The sequence below is a fragment of the Pygoscelis adeliae genome, unplaced genomic scaffold (assembly GCF_000699105.1).
Source record: "Pygoscelis adeliae isolate BGI_AS28 unplaced genomic scaffold, ASM69910v1 Scaffold232, whole genome shotgun sequence".
Classification (NCBI taxonomy): Eukaryota; Metazoa; Chordata; class Aves; order Sphenisciformes; family Spheniscidae; genus Pygoscelis; species Pygoscelis adeliae.
This window is the reverse complement of record NW_008824473.1, coordinates 48,222-71,417: the sequence shown is the minus strand read 5'-3', so window position 1 is coordinate 71,417 and position 23,196 is coordinate 48,222. Positions and strand designations below refer to the sequence as shown.

General features: G+C 48.2%; 1 protein-coding gene across 1 annotated transcript; it reads left to right on the top strand.

Moving 5' to 3' along the window:
* Positions 1-732: 732 nt before the first annotated feature.
* Positions 733-22,641, top strand: LOC103914616 (solute carrier family 23 member 1-like). The gene is made up of 12 exons (XM_009321285.1): positions 733-786; positions 4,323-4,472; positions 5,823-5,980; positions 9,762-9,921; positions 11,249-11,430; positions 14,864-14,984; positions 15,319-15,475; positions 15,675-15,928; positions 19,388-19,552; positions 19,915-20,023; positions 21,100-21,195; positions 22,373-22,641. Exons 1-12 carry the CDS (start codon positions 733-735, stop codon positions 22,639-22,641), a joined length of 1,875 nt encoding a protein of 624 aa, XP_009319560.1.
* Positions 22,642-23,196: the final 555 nt, after the last annotated feature.

The following is a 23,196-nucleotide window of genomic DNA, read 5'->3' as shown; positions in this document are numbered from 1 at the left end:
CTCTGATGTCCACAATGGAGATAATCAGATGGCCTGAAGTAGTCCTTTTTCAATCTTATGTCTTTTATACCTCCCTGGTGTCATGTTCTGATGACTTGATTATTGGTTGCTGCCTTAGATAGGTTCCCAATAAAATCCTCATTCTTCTCATGTTGTAATAGGATTATCATACAAGATGACGACGTTTCTACCTAAGCCAAAATACACAGCAGTTTACATGCAGAATAAGTGAAACCATCTAGAAATTGAATTTTCTAAATATTAGCACAAAGCTTTTCAAACAGGCCCAACCCCACACGGAAAATGCAAGTTGCTGTTGAATCAGTAATGAAGCAACAAGTTTCAGGGCCGTGCCAGGAAAACAGGGAAATGTCTCACCTCTCTGATACCCTCTCACATCCTTACCTGCGGAGGAAGTTTTTTCTGCCATCAGTTACTGAGTCAGTCAGTCCAGGGAAGGGCTGCTTTCCAGTTTGGTTTGAATGCCGGTCCTCTAATCAGCTGGAGAAAAGGAGTCACTTATATAAGCCAAGGGAAAGGAAATGCTTCTGCAATACGGCTCACATGAATAGCTAGGACTGAGTGCTGGTTGACTCCCGAAGTCCAGCTTCTGCATCTGCTCATCCCGTTTCTTTAGGGCTGTGTTGACTGGGACAAGTGGCAATTCGGGAGGCTTTCCTCTTCTTACTGGTCTTTCTTTTTCAAGGCAGTCGGTGAAGGAAAGTGGAAGGCATGACCCCCTCTTCAGACAAAGAGCTCAACGGGCTAGATAACCCCAGTTTCGTGGTGAGTCTGCTCTTCTCTGAAGGGTAATGCTTGCATAAACGGGTGCGAGCCCTGTGAAAGGAGGAGGAAGGAAAGCCGGGGGGCTTGGACTGGCTGCAAGGATGCTGGTGTGTGGTAAATATCTGTCTCGGCTCCTTTAGCAACAGGAATCCGAGGAATGATTTCCTCACTACAGCCTGCTGCTGCTGCTGCAGACTCAGCATACTTTCTACTCTCTGGCATCTTTTTCACTTCTTTTCTCTCCATTATTTCTAAAATGATCATGTAGATGAATGGCAGTGCGAGTTTATCTGTACTGAAAAGCAAGTGAGCTCGTGGCTCCTTGTGGCTGTGTCCCTGGGTAGAGCATTTTATGTATTAATTAGTGAAATTACAATAGAAATTTAGTCTAGTAAAGAGTGTGTTTCTTTGTCTTCTGGGTCTATTTCTAGTGGAGTAAATTGGCAGAGAGGTGGTGGAAAAAGGGATTTGAGAGTCAGCAAGGGAGAGCACCCTGTAGGGTTACAGCAGGGTGGTACAAGCTGTAAATGATGTGTCAATTCAGGGGTGTGCAAGCACACTGGAAATGCTGTGGGCTATAACAGCCATAGAGCAAGGGGCACAGCAGCCCCCTTCCTATCTCACGGCAGGGGTCACCTCCATTAGAAACTAAAAGAGCTGCTTATTTTCTGACAGCAGGTCTGAAAGTGGGGTCCTGACACCGTCTTTGTACCACAGTACAGACCACCCACCTGGGGGACCTTGGAGGAGGCATTTAACCTCCTGGTGTCCAGGTCTCCCATTTCTCAGATAACTCTTGGTGAGCTCACTGTGAGCAGCGAGGGTGCTGCGCCAGCTGCAGACAGAGCCTCAGGGAGGTGCTCAGAGCGATGCAGATGTTTTCTTTTGCTATTGCTGACGGTCTCCGTTTCTACCTGTTCTCCCATAATGCAGATCAGGCTTGTGACTTCCTCTGGTTTGAATCACCCCAAAGAAGGTAGAAGACAGAAGTCTTTTACCTGTGGTTCAAGAAGCTCAGTTTCTGACCACCTTCCTGATGCGCTTATTTAAGATGCTGTTGAGGGCCCTGATGCTTTGTCTGGAGACTGAGGCACACGGAGGGCATCCTGGTCCCCTGGATTTGTAGGAGCAACTGGGCTGAGCACCACCAGCAGTGGTTCCTCCTTCCCACTCCAGACTGCTCCTGCCTTGTCCTCCTGTCAGCATCTCAGCATCACAGACTGGCTGAGGTTGGAAGGGACCTCTGGAGGTCAACTTGTCCAACCCCCCTGCTCAAGCAGGGTCACCTAGAGCCAGTTGCCCAGAACTGTGTCTAGGCAGTTTTTTAATATCTCTAAGAATGGAGACTCCACAACCTCCCTGGGCAACCTGTGCAGTACTTGGTCACCCTCACAGAGAAAACGTGTTTCCTGATGTTAAGACAGGACCTCCTGTGTTTCAGTTTGAGCCCATTGCCTCTGGTCCTTTCTCATCCTGTTATCTCCACTCCATCCTTCTCCCACTGAACCCTGCTCGCTCCCCGCCAGCTGCTGGGGAGGGTCAGGCATTCATGTGATGGTCATGCGGGGCTGTTGCTGGCACAGGCTCTGGCGGGCTAGAATATGCCTCCTGGTTAACACGGGAAAAGTTGCAATGCAAGGAACGGAGCTTACTGTTGTCCTCCTAGCTTAGTATTCATCTACCCGTGGTGTTACTCAGGAGTAGCTGTCCCCAAATAACTCTGTGCATGGGCAGTCTTAAGTACCTTGCCGTACATTCGTTAATCCATGGCTCAGGCTCTCTTGTTCTGAAATGATCTTGAAGTTCATGCCTGAGTTCATTTTGAATTAACTCTGCCTTCACCTATCTATTTTGAAGTATCTGTAATGCTCCCAGCCTGGCTAGGCTGGATAAATACATTGTATTTAAAAAGTATTACATAGCACATTTTCAACAGTGTGATCTAAAATGGAACTTCGGAGACTCAGCCGTTACAATGGAAACCTGGAGGTTTCAGGCAAATGATGAAGTCCTTCAGGTTTAATCTGCCACACCTGCAAAATTTACAACTGAATGTAACATTAATTTTGCATCCCTATTCTCTGACAGAGCATTAGCTGTTTGCCTCCATCAGTAGCTAGGCCATGAGCATTATTGCAGCCACCTCACTTTGCTGGGCATTTCGGTGTCTTCAGGTTCCAGCAGGACTTGGAGGATAAAAAAAAAAAAGCAGTTTGGTGCTGACAAACTGGTTGAGCTTCTCCTGACAGCAGGTTTCTGTCCCTGCCTGACAGAGCAGGGCGTGGGATGCTGCCGGCGTGCCAAGGACTCGCTGGCTGGAGAAGGATCGATGAAACAAATGGTTTGGGATCTTAATTAGCTTTTGCATTTCCCAGGCAGCCTCCCTCTACCACATGCGTGTGTGTGCAGGGGTGTGTGTGTACACGCAGGTGGGATGTGCATGTGTGTGTGTGCGCGCGCACGTACATGCACACGGGGTGTCTGTGTGCCCAGGCAATGTGTGTGTGTGTGCATGTGCATGTGTGTGCTCAGGGGTCAGGGTGGGTTGGAAGGAGGAATGGACAACCAGGGCATTTACTTAGCTTAAAAACTGTGGCAACTGAAGCAAAGCAATATTTTGCTTTCCTTGGCAAAATGTGTCTTTGTATAAATAAACTCTGCAAGACGGTACCTTCCCAGGTACAGCTCCCTGGGAAGCCCTGGGGCTTCTGGCTGCCTGGGAGGGGATCCAAGCTGGGGAGCTACTTCAGACCCCGCCACCTCCCTGAGGCCCCAGGTCCCCAGGCTGTTTACAGTCCTTGGTGCTGCCCCCGCCCTGGGGCATCCCACGGGGTGCCATTCCCCACAGCAGGTGGCCGAGCTGGGGCAGCACCCCAGTAGCCCTGCTTTGAGTTGGCTCCTTTGAAATGGACGCCAGGACTCCCCGTCCTCTGGTGTCCCTGTGTATCACCCAGTTCCTCCGTAGGAGTGAGGTTTTCTAGTAAGACAAAAGGCAGGTGTGTTTATCGAGGCAGAACATTTGTAAAGGTGAGTGTAAGGAGATTGGAAAGAGAAGACTTAAGAAAATGAAATATAAAATATGCTTCTACTCTGTAATTAGTGGCGTCCAAGTTGTCTTAGCATATTTTATCTAAACCGCTGTTTGGGTGGGACAGCCAGGAGGGACAGAGACCAGGGGACAGTGCAGCTTTTGCTGATTAACCCACTGTACACTATTTCTTGCTGCTGGTTGCAGTTTCTCCATCCTTAGCTAGACATTAATGATACAAACGCACTTTGTCCAGATGTCCCTTTGAGGCTGAGACACCCTCTAATGTTTCTTCTGGTCTAGACACACACGTGCATATAAAAATTTTCCATAGGTGTTTTTACCTCTGTTTTAATTTCCACCCTTGCTCTTATTTTTTATCCTGCCTTTGTTGAAAGCTACATATGAGGTGTTCATGCAAGACGTGGAGTGCAGCTGCAAGAGAGGCGGCTGATGGGTGCCTGCGGGGCTGGGCTGTGGCTAATGAAGAGTCTCTCCTGTTTGCCAGGGTGAAGATGGGAGCCACTATTGCTCCTTGCCGGATCGTGCTGCCTGGGGCTCAGGAGAAGGCAGGGGCATGGGCCACGGCGACAGCAAGCTTGCCTACACCATCACAGACGTGCCCCCCTGGTACCTCTGCATCCTGCTGGGCATTCAGGTGCGATGGGGGAGCAGGTGGAGGCTGGGGGCAGGTGGAAGTTTAATGGCTGTTCAGCCAATTAATGGGGGTAAAACCTGAATTTGGGAGTGCTTCACCTTCATTGGGCATGACTGGAGCTGTGGGGCTGGATCTCGGTGACCTCAAGTCCTTCCCACCACCTCCTGAGCACCGACTGTTATCCTTGTGCCCCCAGCTACACCGTGCCCCTTGAAGTGCAAAGAGGAAGGCAGAGTCCCCAGGCCAGAGCCAAACAGTTAATAAGAACAGGTCAGATAATTCGGCTGAAGTTAGCCAAATGTCTAAAAGCTTCTCAACTTCTGCCTTCCCACGGCCATAAAAACTAGGCAGAAGGGCCCACGCTGCTTTGGCTTGTGTCCGTGCCCAGGTGTGTTAAATGACCCAATGCCACCAATGCCACACTGGATATGGAGCCTCAGGGAAGAGAGACCTCAGAGTAATTAAGGTAATGATGGACTGCACTTGGAGCTTGGTGGGCATTTTGTACTTTGTTTCTTTAAACGGTCATCTCAGATTTAGAGTGTATTAAGACAAGGTTTTCTGAACACATCTACATCATAATTTTAATAAAACATGCCTCTAATGAGCACAGTGAGTTTCTGAGTGCCTCCAATTCCACCACTGCATCCTGTGCTCTGAGGCAAGAACTGGGAAGTGATACCAGCTGAAACAACCTTGACTTGCTCATTGCTCACCACAATTAAGGATAATATTTGAAGCAAAAGTAAGTTTGAAAAAATATTTTCACATGTAATAATTAACTGAAGGTCATTCTAGAAATATGTCTGTGACTATTCAGAAAAATGCAATGTCTGATTTATCCACTTTTTATGGTTATCTGTAATTGCACTGTATGAGAAAATCTACTGATAGCAAAGAATGGGTAGCTCCAATTTGCCAGCTTTTTATACTATCCTTTGTGGTGCAAATGAGATGGACTGAAACATTTGCACTCACTTTGCCTGATTGCTCTGTCCCCCTATCTTGGGATGTCCCCATATTTCTGGAAGAGTAGCCCCATCAGCTTTGTCTGCAGGTGCTGAGAATAAACTGGTTGCATCTGACAGTGATCTGGGGAGTCCAGAGCACTACAAAAGGTCTTCGGGCATGGAAAGTTGGAGAAGTTTGTGGGGGTGCATTGCAGTTCTTGTAGGTGCCTTGGAACAGTCCCTAATAGAGCAGTAAAGCTGTCAAAAAAGAGAACGGGTAATACTAGTATCACCCAAACACAAATCTGTGAGTTACTTTCAGATTTCCCTCAACAACATGGGAATAATATACGGCCAGTTCTGTGTCCTTCTTCACCCAGTCTTTCTCTGTGGCTCCTAGCATTTCCTGACAGCCATGGGAGGTCTCGTAGCCATCCCGCTGATCCTCTCCAAAGAGCTTTGCCTCCAGCATGACCTCCTCACCCAGAGCCACCTGATCAGCACCATCTTCTTTGTCTCAGGGATTTGCACCCTGCTGCAAGTCCTCTTTGGAGTCAGGTAGGCCAAATGCGAGAAATGGGACACTCAAGAAGTTTGTAGATACAATTACTACATGCTTGGGCACCAGTCTGCTGTAGAGTTTACTATCAGTGAGGGTCATTTGCTACCCTTGGGCAATCAGGGCAGATGCCAAAGCATCCTGAAATCGCTGTATGTGGTAGCTTTGCATGGCTAAGTTCTGACTTTTGCAACTCCTGGTACTTGATGCACCTTTTGTTGGACTTATAAGGAATCTGTCCTGCAAAATAATAAAGCATTGAAACATGCAGTAAACAGTATCTGCTTGCTCCTTATCCAGGGATCCTCCAGCTGAGGCAGGACCCTTCTGATCTGGGCCTGGGATCAAGGGAGCACAGATCCCTTAGGAAACTCTAGGGCTGGGGATAATGGGGAGGAATTGAAGCCCGTCTGCCACCCCTTAGGGACCCAGGGAGGAACTCTGCAGCACATCTTGTTAAGTGGTGCCACTTCCCATGCTCAGGGATTCGTGGCACAATCTGAAAGTAAGCAAGGTAAATCCTCTTTGCTGCTGAGCTGTTGAAGAGCTGGTGGTGAGGAGATGAGCATGGAGTTGCCATTCACTACCCAGAAAATGAAGTACTTAATAAGAGACATGACTGCAAGCGCTCCCCCTTGCCACAAAGACCCTGTATCTTTGCTGGCCTTGCAAAATTTCTTTTATTCCCCTTGTCATAACTCTGGGCTGCCTCTCTCTTTCCACAGGCTGTTTTTTCCTCCATTATGGTGAGAACCTGTGTTTCTTGTTTCAAAGGCAAAAATCACACCTTCTTTGGCTTCCGAATCTGAGGGACCTGGTTAAAACTCTTCTACCATCAAATCACTGGTCAACTGTCAGCTCCACAAAATGTTTTTACTCCTCCTGTTTCTTTCCCCAGTGCAACTTTTCCATCTCTGTCTATCTTAAGAAGTGGTTGTAGGCAAACCTCTCCCCGGAGGGTGCTCCCCTTCTCCTACATCCCTACAAGATTAGTGGAGGAGGGGGGACACCCTGGCCATGAAAAAGAGAGAATCTGGTTCTTCTCAGTGTGGTTAAATTCAGGCCGGGGTTCATGACACTGGCTGTGGCTGCTAGTGTGATTCAGGCTGGAATCCTCCCGGACACCCCTCAAACGCCTCGGTGTATACCTGAGAGTTGCGTTGTCCCCTGCTCTCTGTTAGCTGAGGATGAAAGAGTAGCAGGGAGCATCTCCCATGGCTGAATAGCTAAATGAGGAACAAATTAAATGGTAAGGAGTTGTTCCCGTAGGATAAGCTTGAATGGCTTTTGCTGTGCTGAGGACGCAGTTGCCTTGTTGCTGGCCCCAACTATAATGTGTGAGGACATTCCTGCCGGAAAGGTGGGACTCAGCCTGTGGTGTGGCCGGAGGCAAACCAAGCCTGAGTTGGAAGAAGATTTTTTTTTCTCCTTTTACTGTTTTCTGAAACCCTGTAGTAGTTGATAACCATAAGTCACCAACAAGACAACCAGGAAAGTGGTAAATACAAGTTGGAGGGGATGTTTTTTCCTGGAAAACATCCATGCCACTCTCCAAGGCCCCGGGAAGCCCTCAGCTAAGTGCTCTGCACAGTCGCTGGTGTCCATATTTAAGAAAGGCTAATTCAGAGGAGAAGAGGTATGGAGACAATCTGTTAATGTGTCATGGGGAAGGGAGACCGTTCATTGTACAGAGGCTGGCCTGGTTAGCCTGGCAAAGTGGTGGCTCAGAGGGCTATGGCTGCAGCCTGCAACTACTCTGGGAGAGAATTGGGGGGGGGGTATCAGGCAGGGAGAAACCATTTTGGCTAAAAGACAATGTTGACACATGAATGAATGGATGGGAACCGGCCATGGAGATGGGGAGGTTCCCATCAAGAGCGAGTGTGGTTCAGAAGCAGCCCTCCAGAAGCAGTAGCCAAGGGAAAAGCCCGACCCACTGCAACCTGCAGCTCGGTCGTGTTACACAGCATGAAAAAGCAGTGACGGGTCCCAGACGGTCACTGGAGACACTATCCAAGAGGCTCCTGAGGGGAGACACAGGTCGCTTGCCATTATGGTGAGCCCCCCTTAGCAGATGCTTGGACATCGTGTAGTGGTGATCAGAGCATAATATTTCCTTCTCTAAACCTGCAGCTTTCCCTCTGCAAACCCCACTGGAAAGAGCTCAGTATGCCCCATATGCATTGCCTCGGTTTGCTCACCCCAGTGTGCTCTGAGCCCACCCATGCCAGCATCAGCTGTGAAGTAGCTTGAGGGCCAGCGGGAGCTATAAATCTATTGTTAATCTATTGTTAATTCAACAGGGGTGGCACTGGGCCTTCTCTGTTTCTTTTTGTTTGTTTTTTGCCTTGCCCAGCAAAATCCTTTGAAGACTGCAGCATATTTGGCTGAATGCCGTAAATAAGTGACTACACAGATGACTGATATTCAAATATAACTTACTGGCAAAGCTTTGACAGTGCTTTGGTTGTGCAAGGCATATGTAATTGCAGTGGTATATTTGTTTTAGGTGACGGAGACGTGGTGCTGTTACAGCTATGCTGTCTCTTATTTTCCTGTGCTTTCCAGAGAATGGTGGAAATAACTCTGGTTCAGGGAAGTCCGTGCCCTGCAAAAGTACTCACCTGGCTCGCTGCCCCGCTGCTTTTCTGAGCAGGCACCACGAGAGCTCCTGGTGCAAGGAAGGGTTTCTTTGGGGGCTGCTCCAAGGGGCACTTCCTAAAGAGAGGAAGCCAAGGCACCTCGGAGGTTTCCCTCAGCTGGTTCAGAGCTGCTCTGCCAGCCTGCGCCCTCGGGCAGCTTTGGGTTTTTCCAGCGCGCTAGAGGAATGGTCAAAACAACTTGCACTGCAATGGGGGCTTAATGCCTGCGGGGCTTTGAAGAGCCAGTCAGGCCTTTTAGGTCTCTGTCTCCATTTCTCCATGTGTGGAAGGAGAAGCAGCTGGCGTAACTCACAGGAGCACCAGCTCCATTGTACAAAGCTCTGTATGAAGTCAGTGCTGAGAGCTTCTGGAGGAGCCAGCTCCTTGCTAGCCTGAGGGTTTTCCTGAGTGAGAGTTACTCTAAGCCAGGAGACACACGGCGTGGGGGCAGAGCCAAGGTCTCACCCAGCCAGTGCGCTCAGACCCATCCATGCAGGTCTCCTTTCCAGTGTTGGTGGAAACAGGGCAGAGTCATTAGCTTTAAAAAATTGTGCTAAAAGCCAAGTCACATTTTCCACTGCCCTCTGTCTGAGGATGGTTGTGACATGGGGAGCAGCCAGTGCATGTCCTTGTGTTCATGAGCAGGTTGTGAAGAAAACTGAGGCAGCTGAAGGGGACAGAGGAAGCAATAAAATATTGGAAAGATTTGGGCCTAGGTTGATACTAAGCTTTTCTTCAGAGTCTTGCTATCTTTCTTCCTTAGTCTTCTCCCCTCCTCCAGTTTTTTCCACTTGTTGTTGTTTTACTCTGTGCAGCTCTGTGGTCTAGTCACACCTTAGAAGGAAAACTTTTTCCTTAGTGCAGGGTGGCAGAGTTTGACTCCAGCACCAATGAGCCTTTCCACTGGCAATGTTTGAACCTGAGCTCTTCGTCCCAGCTATGTTGCTCTTGAGCGCAATGGGCAGCAATGCCCACCCATGATCAGTGATGGAGACCTGCCAGAACATTTCAAAAGATACTGACAGAGGCCATGTGCAGATCGATTTTTAAATTTATTTCACTTTCCTTTCACTCACCCCTATGGATCTGCGTTTCTAGCATTCTTGCTCATCATCTTTTCCCTCTGCTCTCCTTCCAGGTTGCCTATTATTCAAGGAGGCACTTTTGCATTCCTGACCCCAACGCTGGCCATGCTGTCTCTCCCCAAGTGGAAGTGCCCTGCCTGGACGCAAAATGCTACCCTGGTGAATGCCTCTTCACCAGAGTTCATCGAAGTCTGGCAGACACGGATGCGAGAGGTATATTACATTTTCAGTGACACCTGCTCTGTGTCAGGGCTGTTTGCTTTCAGAAAAGCATCTGACCATGGTAGGGCCATCAGTGCTGGAGAACCCACCATCCCCAATGGGCCTTGGCCCTCACGCAGCTTCCTAAGCATCCAGTAGTCTCCATTAGGAAAGCAGATGCTTCGCTGCTGCTGAACAGGGGACATGCAAACCTCAGATTTACGGTCCCGGCAAAGTCTCCACTGGTCCAGCCAGATCCTTTCTCCATGAAGTGTGGTTAGCCTTGAGGAAGGAAGGGAGGGAAGATGTTTCCAAGGAAGGGACCCTGTCTAAGCACAGGAAACCTAGTAAAAAGAAATGCGAGGGCAGAGCTTACTGTAAATATTAAGGAAAAGTGCATTCTTAGTCAAAAGAGAGGAGGAAAGGTCAGGGATCTCAGTGCCTTGTCCTACATCTGTTGCCTTATCAGAGTAGGTGACTAAATTTGCCTCTGTCAATCCATACATTGGGGTGCTTTGCAAAGCACACGGAAAGCGTGAGCTCACGAAGGATTTGCTGTGCAGCACAGGCTGCCCTCCCTACTGACACTTGTAAATCTGCCACAGGGGCAGTGCTGCCTTCTCCTTTCAGGCTGGGTGCTTCATCCCAGCCTCTTCTCTTTGGAGCGGGAATGAGGGAAGGTGCTGAGCACCGCAGAGGACCCAGGCTGGGTTTATCACCAAATCTGTGAAGGCAGAGAACAGTCCTACACCTGCCTGGAGTGACATGAGCAGCGAACAGCATTTCAGGATGTAATCACTGGCTACTTAGCAGTGGTTGTCAAACACAGGAAAGTTCAGTGTGATAAATGTGTCCCTGGAGGGAAACTGATACTCAGAAAAAAACAGAAGCTGTAATGACCCACCTGCCCTACCAGTATGCTGAAATGCCCCAAGCCCTTCCCAGATGGGAGATGAGTGGAGACCATGGTTCTGCTCCCGTTTTCGGGGCAAGAGATTTTCCCTTGAGTTTTGGGGGAGCAGGAAGACAGAGTGCAGGGAAGCTGATGCATGCTTGAGTGGCCCAAGAGGCCAGGGAGGAGGGGATGTCTGGAACAAAATTAGCCCTGTTGAGGACTAAATCCATCAGCCAAGGGGGGAGTTGGTGTGATGGTACTTTGGTGGTCCTTCACCACATGTAATGCTCAGCTAGGCTTTGCTGTAGTCAGCGGGAAGCCTCCGTGCTGGTCCATCATTGGAGGCTGAGCTTGGTTCTCACACTGGTTTTGCATTGATTTATGAAGAAAAGTCTCCACAGCTGGAGCTCCTTTCAACCTCTGCTCTCTTCCTCCGTTTTCCAGGTGCAAGGAGCTATCATTGTAGCTTCCTGCTTTCAAATCTTCATTGGATTTTCTGGCCTGATTGGATTTCTGATGAGGTTCATTGGCCCTCTGACAATTGCTCCCACCATCACCTTGGTTGCGCTACCTCTCTTTGACTCAGCTGGGGATGAGGCTGGGCAGCACTGGGGCATAGCGTTCATGTAAGTCTCACTTCCTCATGGGAAAGCTGAATGTACACAAACTGCCTACCTCTAACAGGAAATCAAGTGTCACAGTCTTGTAGCAGGGTTCCCTGGGTTCAAGGTTTATTTGTTGAGCACTAACATGTGGCAGGCTTGTGCAAGACAGCAGTGTGGCATAGTTCCCCTCCGTCCTCTGGAGGTTAGAGCCCTCAGCAACAAAGCAAAACCCAAAAATGAGTTAAAAAATCTGATTTTTGTGAAAATGTAAAGTTCACAGGTCAGTAGAGAAACAAATCTTTCTCACGTGTGCTTCCTGGGGACAGTCTCCGTCACAGTTGTCTACGCATACTGTCTTACACACCCATTATTTAAGTTAAAAAAACATTCCTAAAATGACAAAGTTGAGCACTCAGAATTAGGTATTCCTTGAGTTAAAATAGCTGGTGCTTTTTGTATTGTTTTCACACAAAGAGGAGGAACTCTTTGCTCCACAGAGGGCCTGGGGGGCTCTGGAAATCTCTGTGCATGTGGCTTTGCAGCATTGAGTGCTGTTTCAGGGATATTTGTGTGCATGCCCTTGTGCATGAGTGTACAAGTGTGCTTGGTGGCAGGATTTCCTTGGTATTTCAGAAATGAATTCAAAAAGTAGAAAGACCACTGCATGGTTCCGCTGCAGATTTGGCACCTTCAGGTCCCTAATGCAGACTTCAACTTGGGATAACATGCAACAGGAGTAGGTTGTTAACCTCTCTATGGGCTCCCATCAGTTTGCTAGTGCTTTCAGAGTTGCCTTTGGAGACTCAGGGGCAAGGCTTGACTGCAGCCCCAGGAAGGCAGCATGCTGTTGTGGGGACATGCTCCAGTCCACCTCTCTCAGGTTCTCTTCTCCTCCCCGCACCTGCCCTCCCAGGCCCCAAAAGCCGCCCCTCTTCTCCACCTCCAGTTCCTCACTTAATTGGTTTCTTTCACCAGCACCCCTTATGACCCCAAGCCCTGCCTGCCCCCAGCTTTCCTTTCACCATTGTTTCTCCCACCACGTCTCTGGCTTGTTGTCCTGTTCTCCAGCTCTGATGATTTGTCCTAGCCCCTTTTCTTAGCCAGTCTGAATTTTCCCTTCAAAATGTATATCCTTGTCTGGACTATCTCTGTTTTCTGCCTCCTTTCTCCAGTCAGTAGCTCCTAACCTCAGTCCCTCACTTGACCTCTTTGCCCAACTGTGCTACTCCATTAGTGGGGTCGCAGCCCTCCAACCCGTGTCCCTGTTCTCAACTCTGGTCACTCTTTCTGTCTTGTTCATTTCTTTACCATCTTTACCCATGCTAATCCCAGTCCTTTCTTCCGTGACTCAGACACCTTAGCCCCAACCTGATCATCGTGCTTTGGGCTGTCTGAGTTTGTGTCCTCTTTTGCTGCCTCCATGCTCTATGGGTGCCATTAGGGAAAGGGGGACAAGGGTGATGGAGAAGGCAGAAGACATGAGCCATGTGGTCTCAGCCTTGCTGTCCAGCCCCATCACATCCCAGAGCTCCCATGATGAGTGATACCTGCTGTTTCCTCAAGAAACTGGTCTAGTGTGTGCTCACTTGCTCCCTGGTGATGGTGCATCACTGGGCAAGGAGGCCTGGACGTACTCAGAAAGCTCAGAATCTTTGTGGGCTGCAAATACTAAAGGCTGAGATGTTTCTGCTGACTTCTTGGGACCTGGGATGAATAATCATTGTTACAGACTGATCATAGTTGAGCAGATTTTTGTGAGAAAGAGCAATATCCCTCATCCCAAAGAACAAGTTCTACTAAATCTCAAATTTCTGCTCCAGGTCATAAGCAGACCCTGCTACTTCTCAAGGCAAAATGACCTTCTCAACGCAAGCTATATACTATGTCTATTTCCTGAACATCACTCTTTGAAATAGGTTTGGGATATATATCTTTCCAGAAATATTTGGCCTGAGGCAGACGTTTTCCATGGAAATTTTCATCCTGAATGGGTAAAATTAGGCAGAATTATAAGCAGCTGAAAATAGCATTTGTTAATGGAATGTGTCAGGCAACCTGAATAATAAGCAGTGACACCTACCCGAGATAGACGAGGGCTCTGCAGTGATTCATAAGGCTGCCAAGCACCTTTGTTAATGCAAATTCACAAAATGTACACTGACGCAGACTGTCTGGGCTCTGTAGCTTTAGAAACCACGAATGGAAACTAGTTCCTCCTCAGACTTCCTGCCTCCAGTCATTCAGTGCTTTGAATTGTGATTGATAGATAACCTTTGACTGTATGTCGTGGTGTGTCTTTGCAGAAAGATGAGGTTAGCGTTTCCTTTGCACTGCTGGTATTCTGCCTACCCGTGAATACTGCACCTGTAGCTTGTCATCTTTTCATGCATGGAAAACTACCAGTTTTCTGTGCACTGTCAGTGCACTTCAGCTGGTGCAATTGATTTCTCACCAAATCCTATCCAGATTAATTCACTCAGTGTATACAATTCAGATTTGTTATAAAAGAACGAGGAGCCCCTCAGAGGCCTGGTTAACATAGGAGGAAAATGTCCAAGGTCTTCTACCAGCTCAGCAGTCAAGGTGGGGTGCCCAGTCCCTGCCCTCTCACCACATATTGCAGCCTCCAGCTTCATCTGGTTGCCCTTTCTGGGGGGAAGACACGCCGGGGGCAGACAGGGCTTGCTGTGAGTGCTGCCGTTCACGGGAGATGTGTCCTACACGAGGGGTGGGAGAGGAGCTGCACCTCATGGTTGCTTTCACCAGAATGAGCCCCGGGTGCTGCCAGGGGCACAGGTGAGCACCCCTACCTTGGAGGACCCCTCCGCCGTGGAGCCCTTGCAGACTGGAGGGTCGTGCTCTCCCCTTTTTGGCTGGCAGGGAGGGCTCTGTGGGCACTACATGCAGCCCTACAGTCCCACCATGTTCTTTTCTTTCAAAACAGGGACTTGCACAAACAAATCAAATCTTTCTTTTCTCTGTGCCACGTAGGAGCTTTTTGCTGCTTGCAGAGCAGCATAGGTAAACCTGACATCAGGAAACCAATAAAACCTATATTTCCAGTATATCTGAATTACACAGAGGTTCAGGGACAGTTTCATACATTGCCTGCCTGGACCTTGCACATCTCTGAGGTTTTTCTTTTACTCAAGTGTCATTTTTAAGCTCTGACCACTATGTCATACTCAGTGATGCATCGTCCAGGGAGTCAGTTCTGAAACAAAAGGGGAAAAAAAATATTTGCAAATGCAGCAGAGCTGTCAGTAGAGTATGATGGAAAGCTTGTCCACCCCAGGCTTGTTGGAGTGGGGAGCCACCCTCTGATGCTGAGAGCCTGGTTCTTGGGGTACTCTGGAGTCCTGGGTCCTCGGGTAGCATGTCTTCAGTTAATGTGGGGACAGGTGGGCAGCTCAGCACCCACTTTGTCTCATGGTCTGTTTTTGTTTCCTTCTAGGACTATTTCTTTCATAGTTCTGTTCTCTCAGTACCTGAAAGATGTCCCTGTGCCACTGCCGTCTTACCAGAGAGGCAAGAAGTGCCACCTCTCCCCGGTCTACCTCTTCCAGATCTTCCCAGTACGTTGGGGTTCCCGGAGACCCAGTGGTCGTGGCAGAGGGACTGGCCTCACCCACCCCAGGCTGCTTGGGCTCTTTCCACTCGTGTCCAGCTGAGTTAGTGCTTCCCAGCCCAGCCTGCGCGGCGAGGGGGCACAGGGGGGAGAAGGTCCCCATGGCTCTGCATGTAGGGAGAGAAGGAGGGAGGGACGGCCACCAGGACCCCCTGCCATCCCTCTGCCTCCATCCCACGTGCAGGGGAAAGGGTCAGGCAGGGAGACACCTTGTCCCTCACAACTGTGCTGGAGACGCGGCCATGCCCTAACCGGACCCCACTGCTGCATGTGATGGGCAGGTGCTGCTGGGGCTCTCCCTGAGCTGGCTGCTCTGCTACGTGCTGACGGTGACCGACGTCCTCCGTGCAGACCCCTCCGCCTACGGCCACCTGGCCCGGACGGACACCCGTGGGGACGTTTTGTCCCAGGCTCCCTGGTTTCGGCTGCCTTACCCAGGTACCACTGCCTCCGCTTTCCCTATCCCGCCGTGCTGCTCCCTGGTCCAGCTTACACCTCTGCCTATGGCTAGCAGGGGGAGATGAAATGCCAAAACTCAAGCAAACACCCACAAGCACCCTCACTGTTCTTCCCCCCCCCGCAATAGATTTCAGGGCAAACGTGCCCCACTGACCTGAACCGAGCTCTTTACTTGCAGGCCAGTGGGGAGTGCCAACCGTCAGCCTGGCTGGGATATTCGGCATCTTAGCCGGGGTGATTTCCTCCATGCTGGAGTCCGTGGGAGATTACTACGCCTGTGCCCGCCTGTCTGGGGCCCCACCGCCGCCGAAGCATGCCATCAGCCGTGGGATCGGGGTAGAAGGCATCGGCTGCCTCCTGGCCGGGGCCTGGGGGACGGGGAACGGCACCACGTCGTACAGCGAGAATGTGGGGGCCCTGGGCATCACCAAGGTAAGCCTTGCCGCAGCAGGGTGGCTGCGGTGCCCTGGCCCTCCTGGAGGTTTCCCCCAGGGGTGTATGTACAAAGGAGCGGTGCACATGGGTATGTGCTGGACCTGGGATGTGATCTTAGCCCACCTCCTGCAAGGCATGCCAGAAAAATGTGCCCTGGCACATTGGTGATGGAAAACCAGTTAATATTCAGTGATTCAAAATTTGGCTTTGCCAAGGACACATGAGCCAGACCAATTAGTTGAAAAATGTTCATCGCTCAAAAATATTCTACAATATTTTTATTTAATTATTGCATGAAAAAAAATATGGCAGCTTGTAAACTATATATGCACAAAACATCCAAGCTTGCTATTCAGGCTTACGAAGTGGAATCCTCCATTCACAAGGACTGAACGTTACACTGCATTGAATAAGCAGAACATCATCCCAAATGTAGATGCTGGTTTCAAATGAGCTATGTAGTCTTGGTTAGAAATTTAGAGTCTTAGGAAAGCCACAAGTGCAGCACTCTCCTGGAGGAGGCAGAGGGGAAGGGGACTCAGGAAGGTTCCTTGTTTGACACAGCTCACTGATTTCCACGTCAAACTTGCTTTGCTTACAAGTACAAATATGGTTTTCTTTCTTTCTTGGTTTTCTGTCTTTCTGTCTGTCTGTCTGTCTGTCTGTCTGTCTGTCTTTTTAGGGAGGAGAGGAGAGGAGAGGAGAGGAGAGGAGAGGAAAAAGAAACTATTTAATAGGGCTCCAAATTCCAGAATTTTTATAACCCAAGGATGGCAATCATGTGACAGGTACACTATTTCTTTGGGGTTATAAAATGTGATGGCAAAGGTTTATGTTTTTACCTCTCTATAAAGTTTTGTGAATCCCTTCAGTATCTTACTGCTCTTATGAGGGAAGAAATTTCCAGAGATCAGCTTGACAATCAGATCATAGATTTTCACTAAGCTTTGCAGCCAGGGAACAGGTACATCCAGCAGCCAACTGGAGAACATTTTTAAATCATTGTCAAGTAAGCAATGTCATGTCAGCAGAGCTGTGAGTCAGTAAATAAATGCAGAATTTGACTTATAGCTCCCACTCTATAATATTGCTTATTTCACTGGATTTTATAAACCTCACTCACAATAACCATTTTTCACAGACTGAAGCGTTAGTGTTTGACCGAGGTGACCTCTTCCAGCAGCAAGGTCTGTCTGGATGTCTGCATGGAGTCCAGTTTAGCCTGTCACCACATGTACCTTGTCACTATGAAATCTGTGCATACTGACCATATACCTGAGCCCATTCTTTCCTGACATGTAGTTTGCTGCATACATTGTGTGTATGGGATGTAGCATAGTGCAGAAGTGCCCAGACTCATAATTATCAGATTATAGGACATGTTCTCCCCATGTACGCCAAGTCCTTCAGGTGGACATGCCATCCTTGCTGATTCAGGAGAGATGTTTCCATTAGATCCCACCTCTGCTCACCTTGTTCACACTTAAGAGAGCAGAAAATACAGTGTCATCTCAGTCAACCTTAAATCAGTGTAAAGACTCTGGCTGGGATAGATGGGGATGCTGAGAGCACAAGGCAGATTTCATTTCATTTTTTACGTGGGAAACACATTTTTCCATAACAAATGGAAACGCAAGGGACTTGTTTCCTCTGCTTAAACAGAGGTGTCCAGCACCACCTGAAACATCTTTGGAGATCTCAGATATCCAAAGGGGCACGGAGAAGCTGCCGGAAGCTGCCAAGATGCAACATCTTAAATGGCACCAGGCACCTATGTTTAAACTGCTTGATCAAGCCCAACATGCCAGTGCTGAGCTCTCATTTCCAAGAAAAGAAGAGGAGGGTTTTAAGGAGAGGTAAAGACCTCAGAGTCACCACATAGATAGCAGGGAAGTGTGCGGTTTCTTTGATCTTAAGAATAAGAACTGATTTTCTTGTTTTCCTGACATAATTGAAAAAAACTCTAAACTAGAGGCTTTAGCAGCATATGCTCACAGTTGTGGTATCAGTGGATTAGGTAATTTGCCTTTAAGGCCAACTCCATATACAGGGTAATTTGACATTTTGGCAGATTAAGAATTTGAAGCTTCATTCTAATCCTGGAACAAATAGATCTGTTGGCTTTTATTAAATTACAGTTTTAATGGTAATGATGTCCCAAGTTTTTAAGCCAAGGAATATAAAAAGCCCACCTGAGGGCAATGCATGATTTTATTTTGAAACTCCCCACCAAATCTTTTTCATTTATCTTTCACAATCAAGTAAGACTTAAAATATTTTAAAGGGACATGTTTAAGAAATACTTAAAAAGAGACACTACTAGTTAGTGGAAATGCTTTTGTTGAAAGCATTCACAAAAAGCCCTTCCTGTAAATATGACATTCTTTAGATATTTAAAGGGAGGGATTAAAATATTTAATTGAACTATAAAATGTTTGCAGAGGATTACAGAGTTTCCCTGCCTAACACACGAACATTGTAAATCTTAGCATGATTCTTTAAGCTGTCCAAGTTTTGGTGCAGCAAGGCATATCTTGAATTGAAAGTCTAATAAATATTGCTGCTTTTCTTTTTAGTTTCCATAGTGTGTAAATATCTCTTTCATCCCTTTGTTTGGCAAATACTCTTTTTTTCCTATTCACATGCTCTAACAGATCTGAATGAAAGGCATGGCTTGGGTGCTTCATCCCATCTTTGTTGTAGTGCCACCTGGGAAGGCCACCCTGGCTCTTCCTAGGGAATAAAAAAAAAAAAAAAAAAAAAAAGAAAAAAAATGGTTTTACTGAAGCTAGATGGGTGATGAGAGATAGGGACAGACCAAGAGACTTCCCTGCTTCTTATTAGCCATTTGTTGACCATGGAGAAGGTATATCAGATCCCAGAGCTTGGGATCAAAGCGGCCGGCCTGGCCAGCTCTGCTCTCCTGAATCTTGGTCTCCAGGGAGTGGAGGGATCTGTGTGGGACACCTAGTGGAAAGCCATTTTTAGATGGCAATCCAAACCCTGGCAGAAAGATTGTCCAGTGAATTGACTGGGTGGTTGCAGCTCCAGGCTGTGGGTCTGTCAAGACATTTCTAGGCTGGAGTGAGAGCAAAGCTGTGTGTGGGAATTACTGTGCTCTTAATTTAATAATAATTTTTTTGTTTAACAGCAAACTGTTAAATTCCTGACAACAGTAGGAAAGAGGATAGCATCAAGTAAATAGGTGTGGATCCATGCTTGCTCTCAGAGTGCCTTTCATGATAAATATTTACTAGTCTGCAAATACAGATGCTTCCCGTGCAGTGCGAGCATCCCTGCTCACCAGCGGCTGCATCTGAACCTGTGACTGAACATGCCATTGAGTGCTTTGGCCTGAGGTGCAACCCCTGCCTGGCAGGTTGGCGCTGGAGCCTGCCATCCCTCGCCTCTCTGTGCTGGTCGGTGCGTGACTGCCTCCTCTTCCTCTTGCCCCAGGTAGGGAGTCGAATGGTGATCATTGCTGGTGCCTGTGCCATGCTCCTGAGCGGCATCTTCGGGAAAGTCGGAGCGATGCTTGCCAGCATACCCACCCCTGTGATCGGAGGCATGTTCCTTGTGATGTTCGGAGTTATCACGGCAGTGGGGATTTCCAATTTGCAGGTAACAGCTGTGCGAGCGCCGTTTCATCCCTAGGGAAGGGGACTTTGGTTTCAAGTCAGGTTCTTACCAGGCTGAGTCAGGTATAACCACGCTGCAGCAAATGCAAACATTTGCGTTGGCAGTTCCTCAGGTGAAGATGAGGGCATGTACCCAGAGGGACTAAATTGCAGAGGGCTCCCTGGTTGGGGCAGGGCGTGCTGGCACCAGGGGCAGCAGGATGACTAATGCTCCAGCAGCACCAGGGTTGCTGCCTGGGTCTACTCCTGCATGCAGTGTTTACATCCGAGCATGTCTCATGAACACAATAGTAATCAACAGATTTGGGTAATTCCAAATGTAATGTATACAATTTCTCTGTACAGTACACTGACATGAACTCCTCCAGAAACATCTTTATCTTTGGATTTTCTGTATTTGCTGGCCTCACGGTTCCCAACTGGGCAAGCAAAAATAGTACACTGCTGGAAACAGGTAAGAAGCGACATCAGAAGCATTTTTTGTAGCATAAAACTGAAGCAAAGGCTGATTCAGAGAAATCTTTTACAATGCAGGTTTTCCTGATAAAATCCTGAAACCTGTTCTGTGACTATTGCCTGTTTCTTTCTGAGAGGGCTGTTCTTGCCCTTTGCTCTGATGCACAGCTCTGGTGTGGAAATCTCTGCTGTTGATCAGTGACTGCACCTCGCCAGATTCTTGTCAGGCTAAGGATTGCAGAGCTCTTCCTTGGGACACATTCTTGGGATGGGGCTTTGGGCAGGAGAAAATCCAGGACTGAATCCTGATCAAGATCTCAACGAATGAGGCTTTCTTACATGTTCATACACAATAAAACTTTGTACTTCCAAAACGCAAGAGCAGACTCCTCTACTAAATTCCATCAAGTTCACTTTATTGAAATTTCCAGTCCTCCAAGTTACACCCTCGTTGTGTCTCATGTGACTAATGTGTTTGTCACAAAGGCTGTAGTGTCCTCTCTTAAGGTATATATGGCATGCTGGGTGGGCTGTTGAAAGAGCTGGGCCCACAAACCACATGCTCTATAGATGGTCTCTCAGATGCTCTATGTCACTGGGCTATTTTGCTCATGTCAATTAGCCCTCACAGAGAAATATCACACCGATAAACTTGTGGTGAAATCCCATGCTAAATATACCTATACTTCTTTGGGAACTGAAGCTCATGCGTTTGTAGGGAACTGTTATGTCGTTATGTGTTATGTCATGGAGGTGCAGAACATGTTTGGAGCAGAAGGCGGCTTTTTCTGGGATAGTGCTGTGGTCTGCACTGTTAATAGGCTCTTAACATACTCATGAGTCATCTCCTGCCCACCGGCAGCTGGGTCAGTGAATAATTATGCAGAATAGAACTGTAGGTCTGAAACTGGCAGCGAGATCAACCTCCCTTGCATTGCCAAATCTTGAGCTCTGCTTTGGGATTTGCAAGTCTTGTCTAAACAAGCATGCAGCTTGCAGCCTCTTGGCATGGGGTATGTTGCTGGTCAAACATGCGTCTCTGCACCGCTATCCAAAGCTTTGTTTTTCTGCTAGGAATCATCCAGCTGGACCAGGTGATCCAGGTGCTTCTCACCACTGGCATGTTCGTGGGCGGACTCCTGGGGTTTATCCTTGATAACACCATTCCAGGTAGGATTTGCTGAAATGAGCTAAGCTACTAGTTTGTGCCTGCCCTAGGGTTTGTTTCCTAGTATTTTTTGTCTTCATGACTCCTGCTCTATGGGTAGGAGTTGTGCTGGCAACCATGAAACACCATGTGACTGAACTCCTCCCAGAGAGGGGAGAGGAACAGGAGACATCACTGAAATGGTCTCTGGTTGGAAAACAGCAGCTTATCAAAAACTAACTCATTTTTCAGGAACAACCCAGTCTGAGGAAAAGGTCTATTTGGGAAAAATGTCTTTTAGAGAAAATGCCAGCCTAGAGCCATATTGCTGGTTGAAAGGAGAGAGAAAGGCAACTACAAGAAGTGGAAGGAGCCAACGCATGCCTCCTTATGAGAGCTGCTAAAACTGAGGCTGAACTGGTGCCACAGCAGTGGAAAGCAGTAGGAAAGGCTGATGACCAAAGATAGGATATAGCACCTGCAGCTGGCCCTTACAGACAACAAAGAGCCTCTGATTTTCATTGAGCCTGGGGAGGGATGGCATAAGAATAGGAGAGGAAACCCTCTTTTCTGCTACAGAAAAAGAGCAGGAAGGACACTCTGTTAACCAGATTCTTTTACCATCTCAGGCTTTTTGGAAAGCCATTCTCCTTTTGGCTCATTAATTTTCTTGTAGGCCTTGATCTTCAGCTCCTCCAGGCAGAATTTCCAGGTGCGCTCACTCCCTTTCCCAAGAGGGACTCAGCCGCTGCAACAATTACAGGCACTTAGCAATTCCTTGGCTAGGGTAAATGCCTGTGACTGACTAGTAATTGCTAGCTAAAGCTTATTGCCCCGCTCTGCAGTATCTGGGCAGTTAACATCCAGCCTTGCTTTCCTAGCACTGTATGACCCCCCCTTTGAACAGTTCTTGGATGCCCCATGGCTTGTGAAAACCTGTCTTGGTATACTTGAATCCTGTGGAAAGCAGTGGAGAAGACTGCTTATCTGGAAGCTGTTGCAGGAAGATGGGTATTGCCTAGAAGCTCGTTAGTGAGTTTTTGTAAAGAGCTTTGGAGCTAGAAGGGTTTAAGTGCAAGGGATCTGTATGTTGTGCTGGGCCTGCTGGGATTTGAGAAGTGGGTGTGAGACCCACAAGGTAGTCCTGTGCTCAGAACACCTGCTGTTTTAAACACAACGATCTTATTTTTGCTGTTGCAGGAACACAGGAGGAGCGGGGGCTCCTGGCGTGGAAGAACAGCCACAAGGGAGAGGCAGACAACTCTCAGCTCATTTCCAAGGTCTATGATCTTCCATTTGGCATAGGCACCAAATACTGCACTGTCTCTTGGTTTTGGTATCTCCCCACTTGCCCCAAAAGACTACCTGGTGGCAAGAGAATGGACAAACTGAAGGCTGCTGGACAGGAAAGCAGTGTTAAAGCAAGCTCAGAAAGACACTCTGAGATAGGTGCTGATACAAGGATATAAGCACCTGGTCTGCAGGTGAATTAATCTCAGAAGCAGAGGTCTGAAAAGCATGTTTGCAGCCCCCATCATTTGAACATGAGCTGGCAGCTGTTAGAGGCTGGAGCAGGAGAACAATAATGTCTTTCTCTTCCCAGCTCTGCCCCCTGCACCACTGGTGACCTTGAGGGAGTAATTTTTCTCCTCTCTGCTCCTGCCTGCCCACTTCTACGCAGAATATAATCCCTCTTTGAGGAACACCAAAGCCCAAGAACTGCCTGGGAAAGATATTCTGTTTCCTTCCTTTCAAGGAGCCTTGGGGACACCAAGGAGCAGCTGTTAGCTGAAGCAGACCTCTTCCTGTCCCCTGTCCTGGCTGCTCAAGGGGCCACAGGAGAAGGCATCCCTGATGTGGGCCCTGTACCACCCTCAGACATCCCTTGGTGTGAGGCTAGTCCCCACCACTTTAAAGATCTGTAATGGCAATGCTCACCTCTCAGCTTGTGGTTTACGCCTCATCCTGGCCAAGGGGAAGGGGTGGGCACCTTTAGGTCATGATTCATCTAATTCCGTATTCTC

Bases quoted from the DNA above. Each gene is read 5' to 3' on its own strand.
- LOC103914616 (XM_009321285.1), top strand. From the start codon at position 733: ATGACCCCCTCTTCAGACAAAGAGCTCAACGGGCTAGATAACCCCAGT. The intron at 4,473-5,822 runs GTGCGATGGGGG...TGTGGCTCCTAG, and splicing joins GCATCCTGCTGGGCATTCAG to CATTTCCTGACAGCCATGGG. The intron at 15,929-19,387 runs GTAAGCCTTGCC...CTCTTGCCCCAG, and splicing joins GGGCCCTGGGCATCACCAAG to GTAGGGAGTCGAATGGTGAT.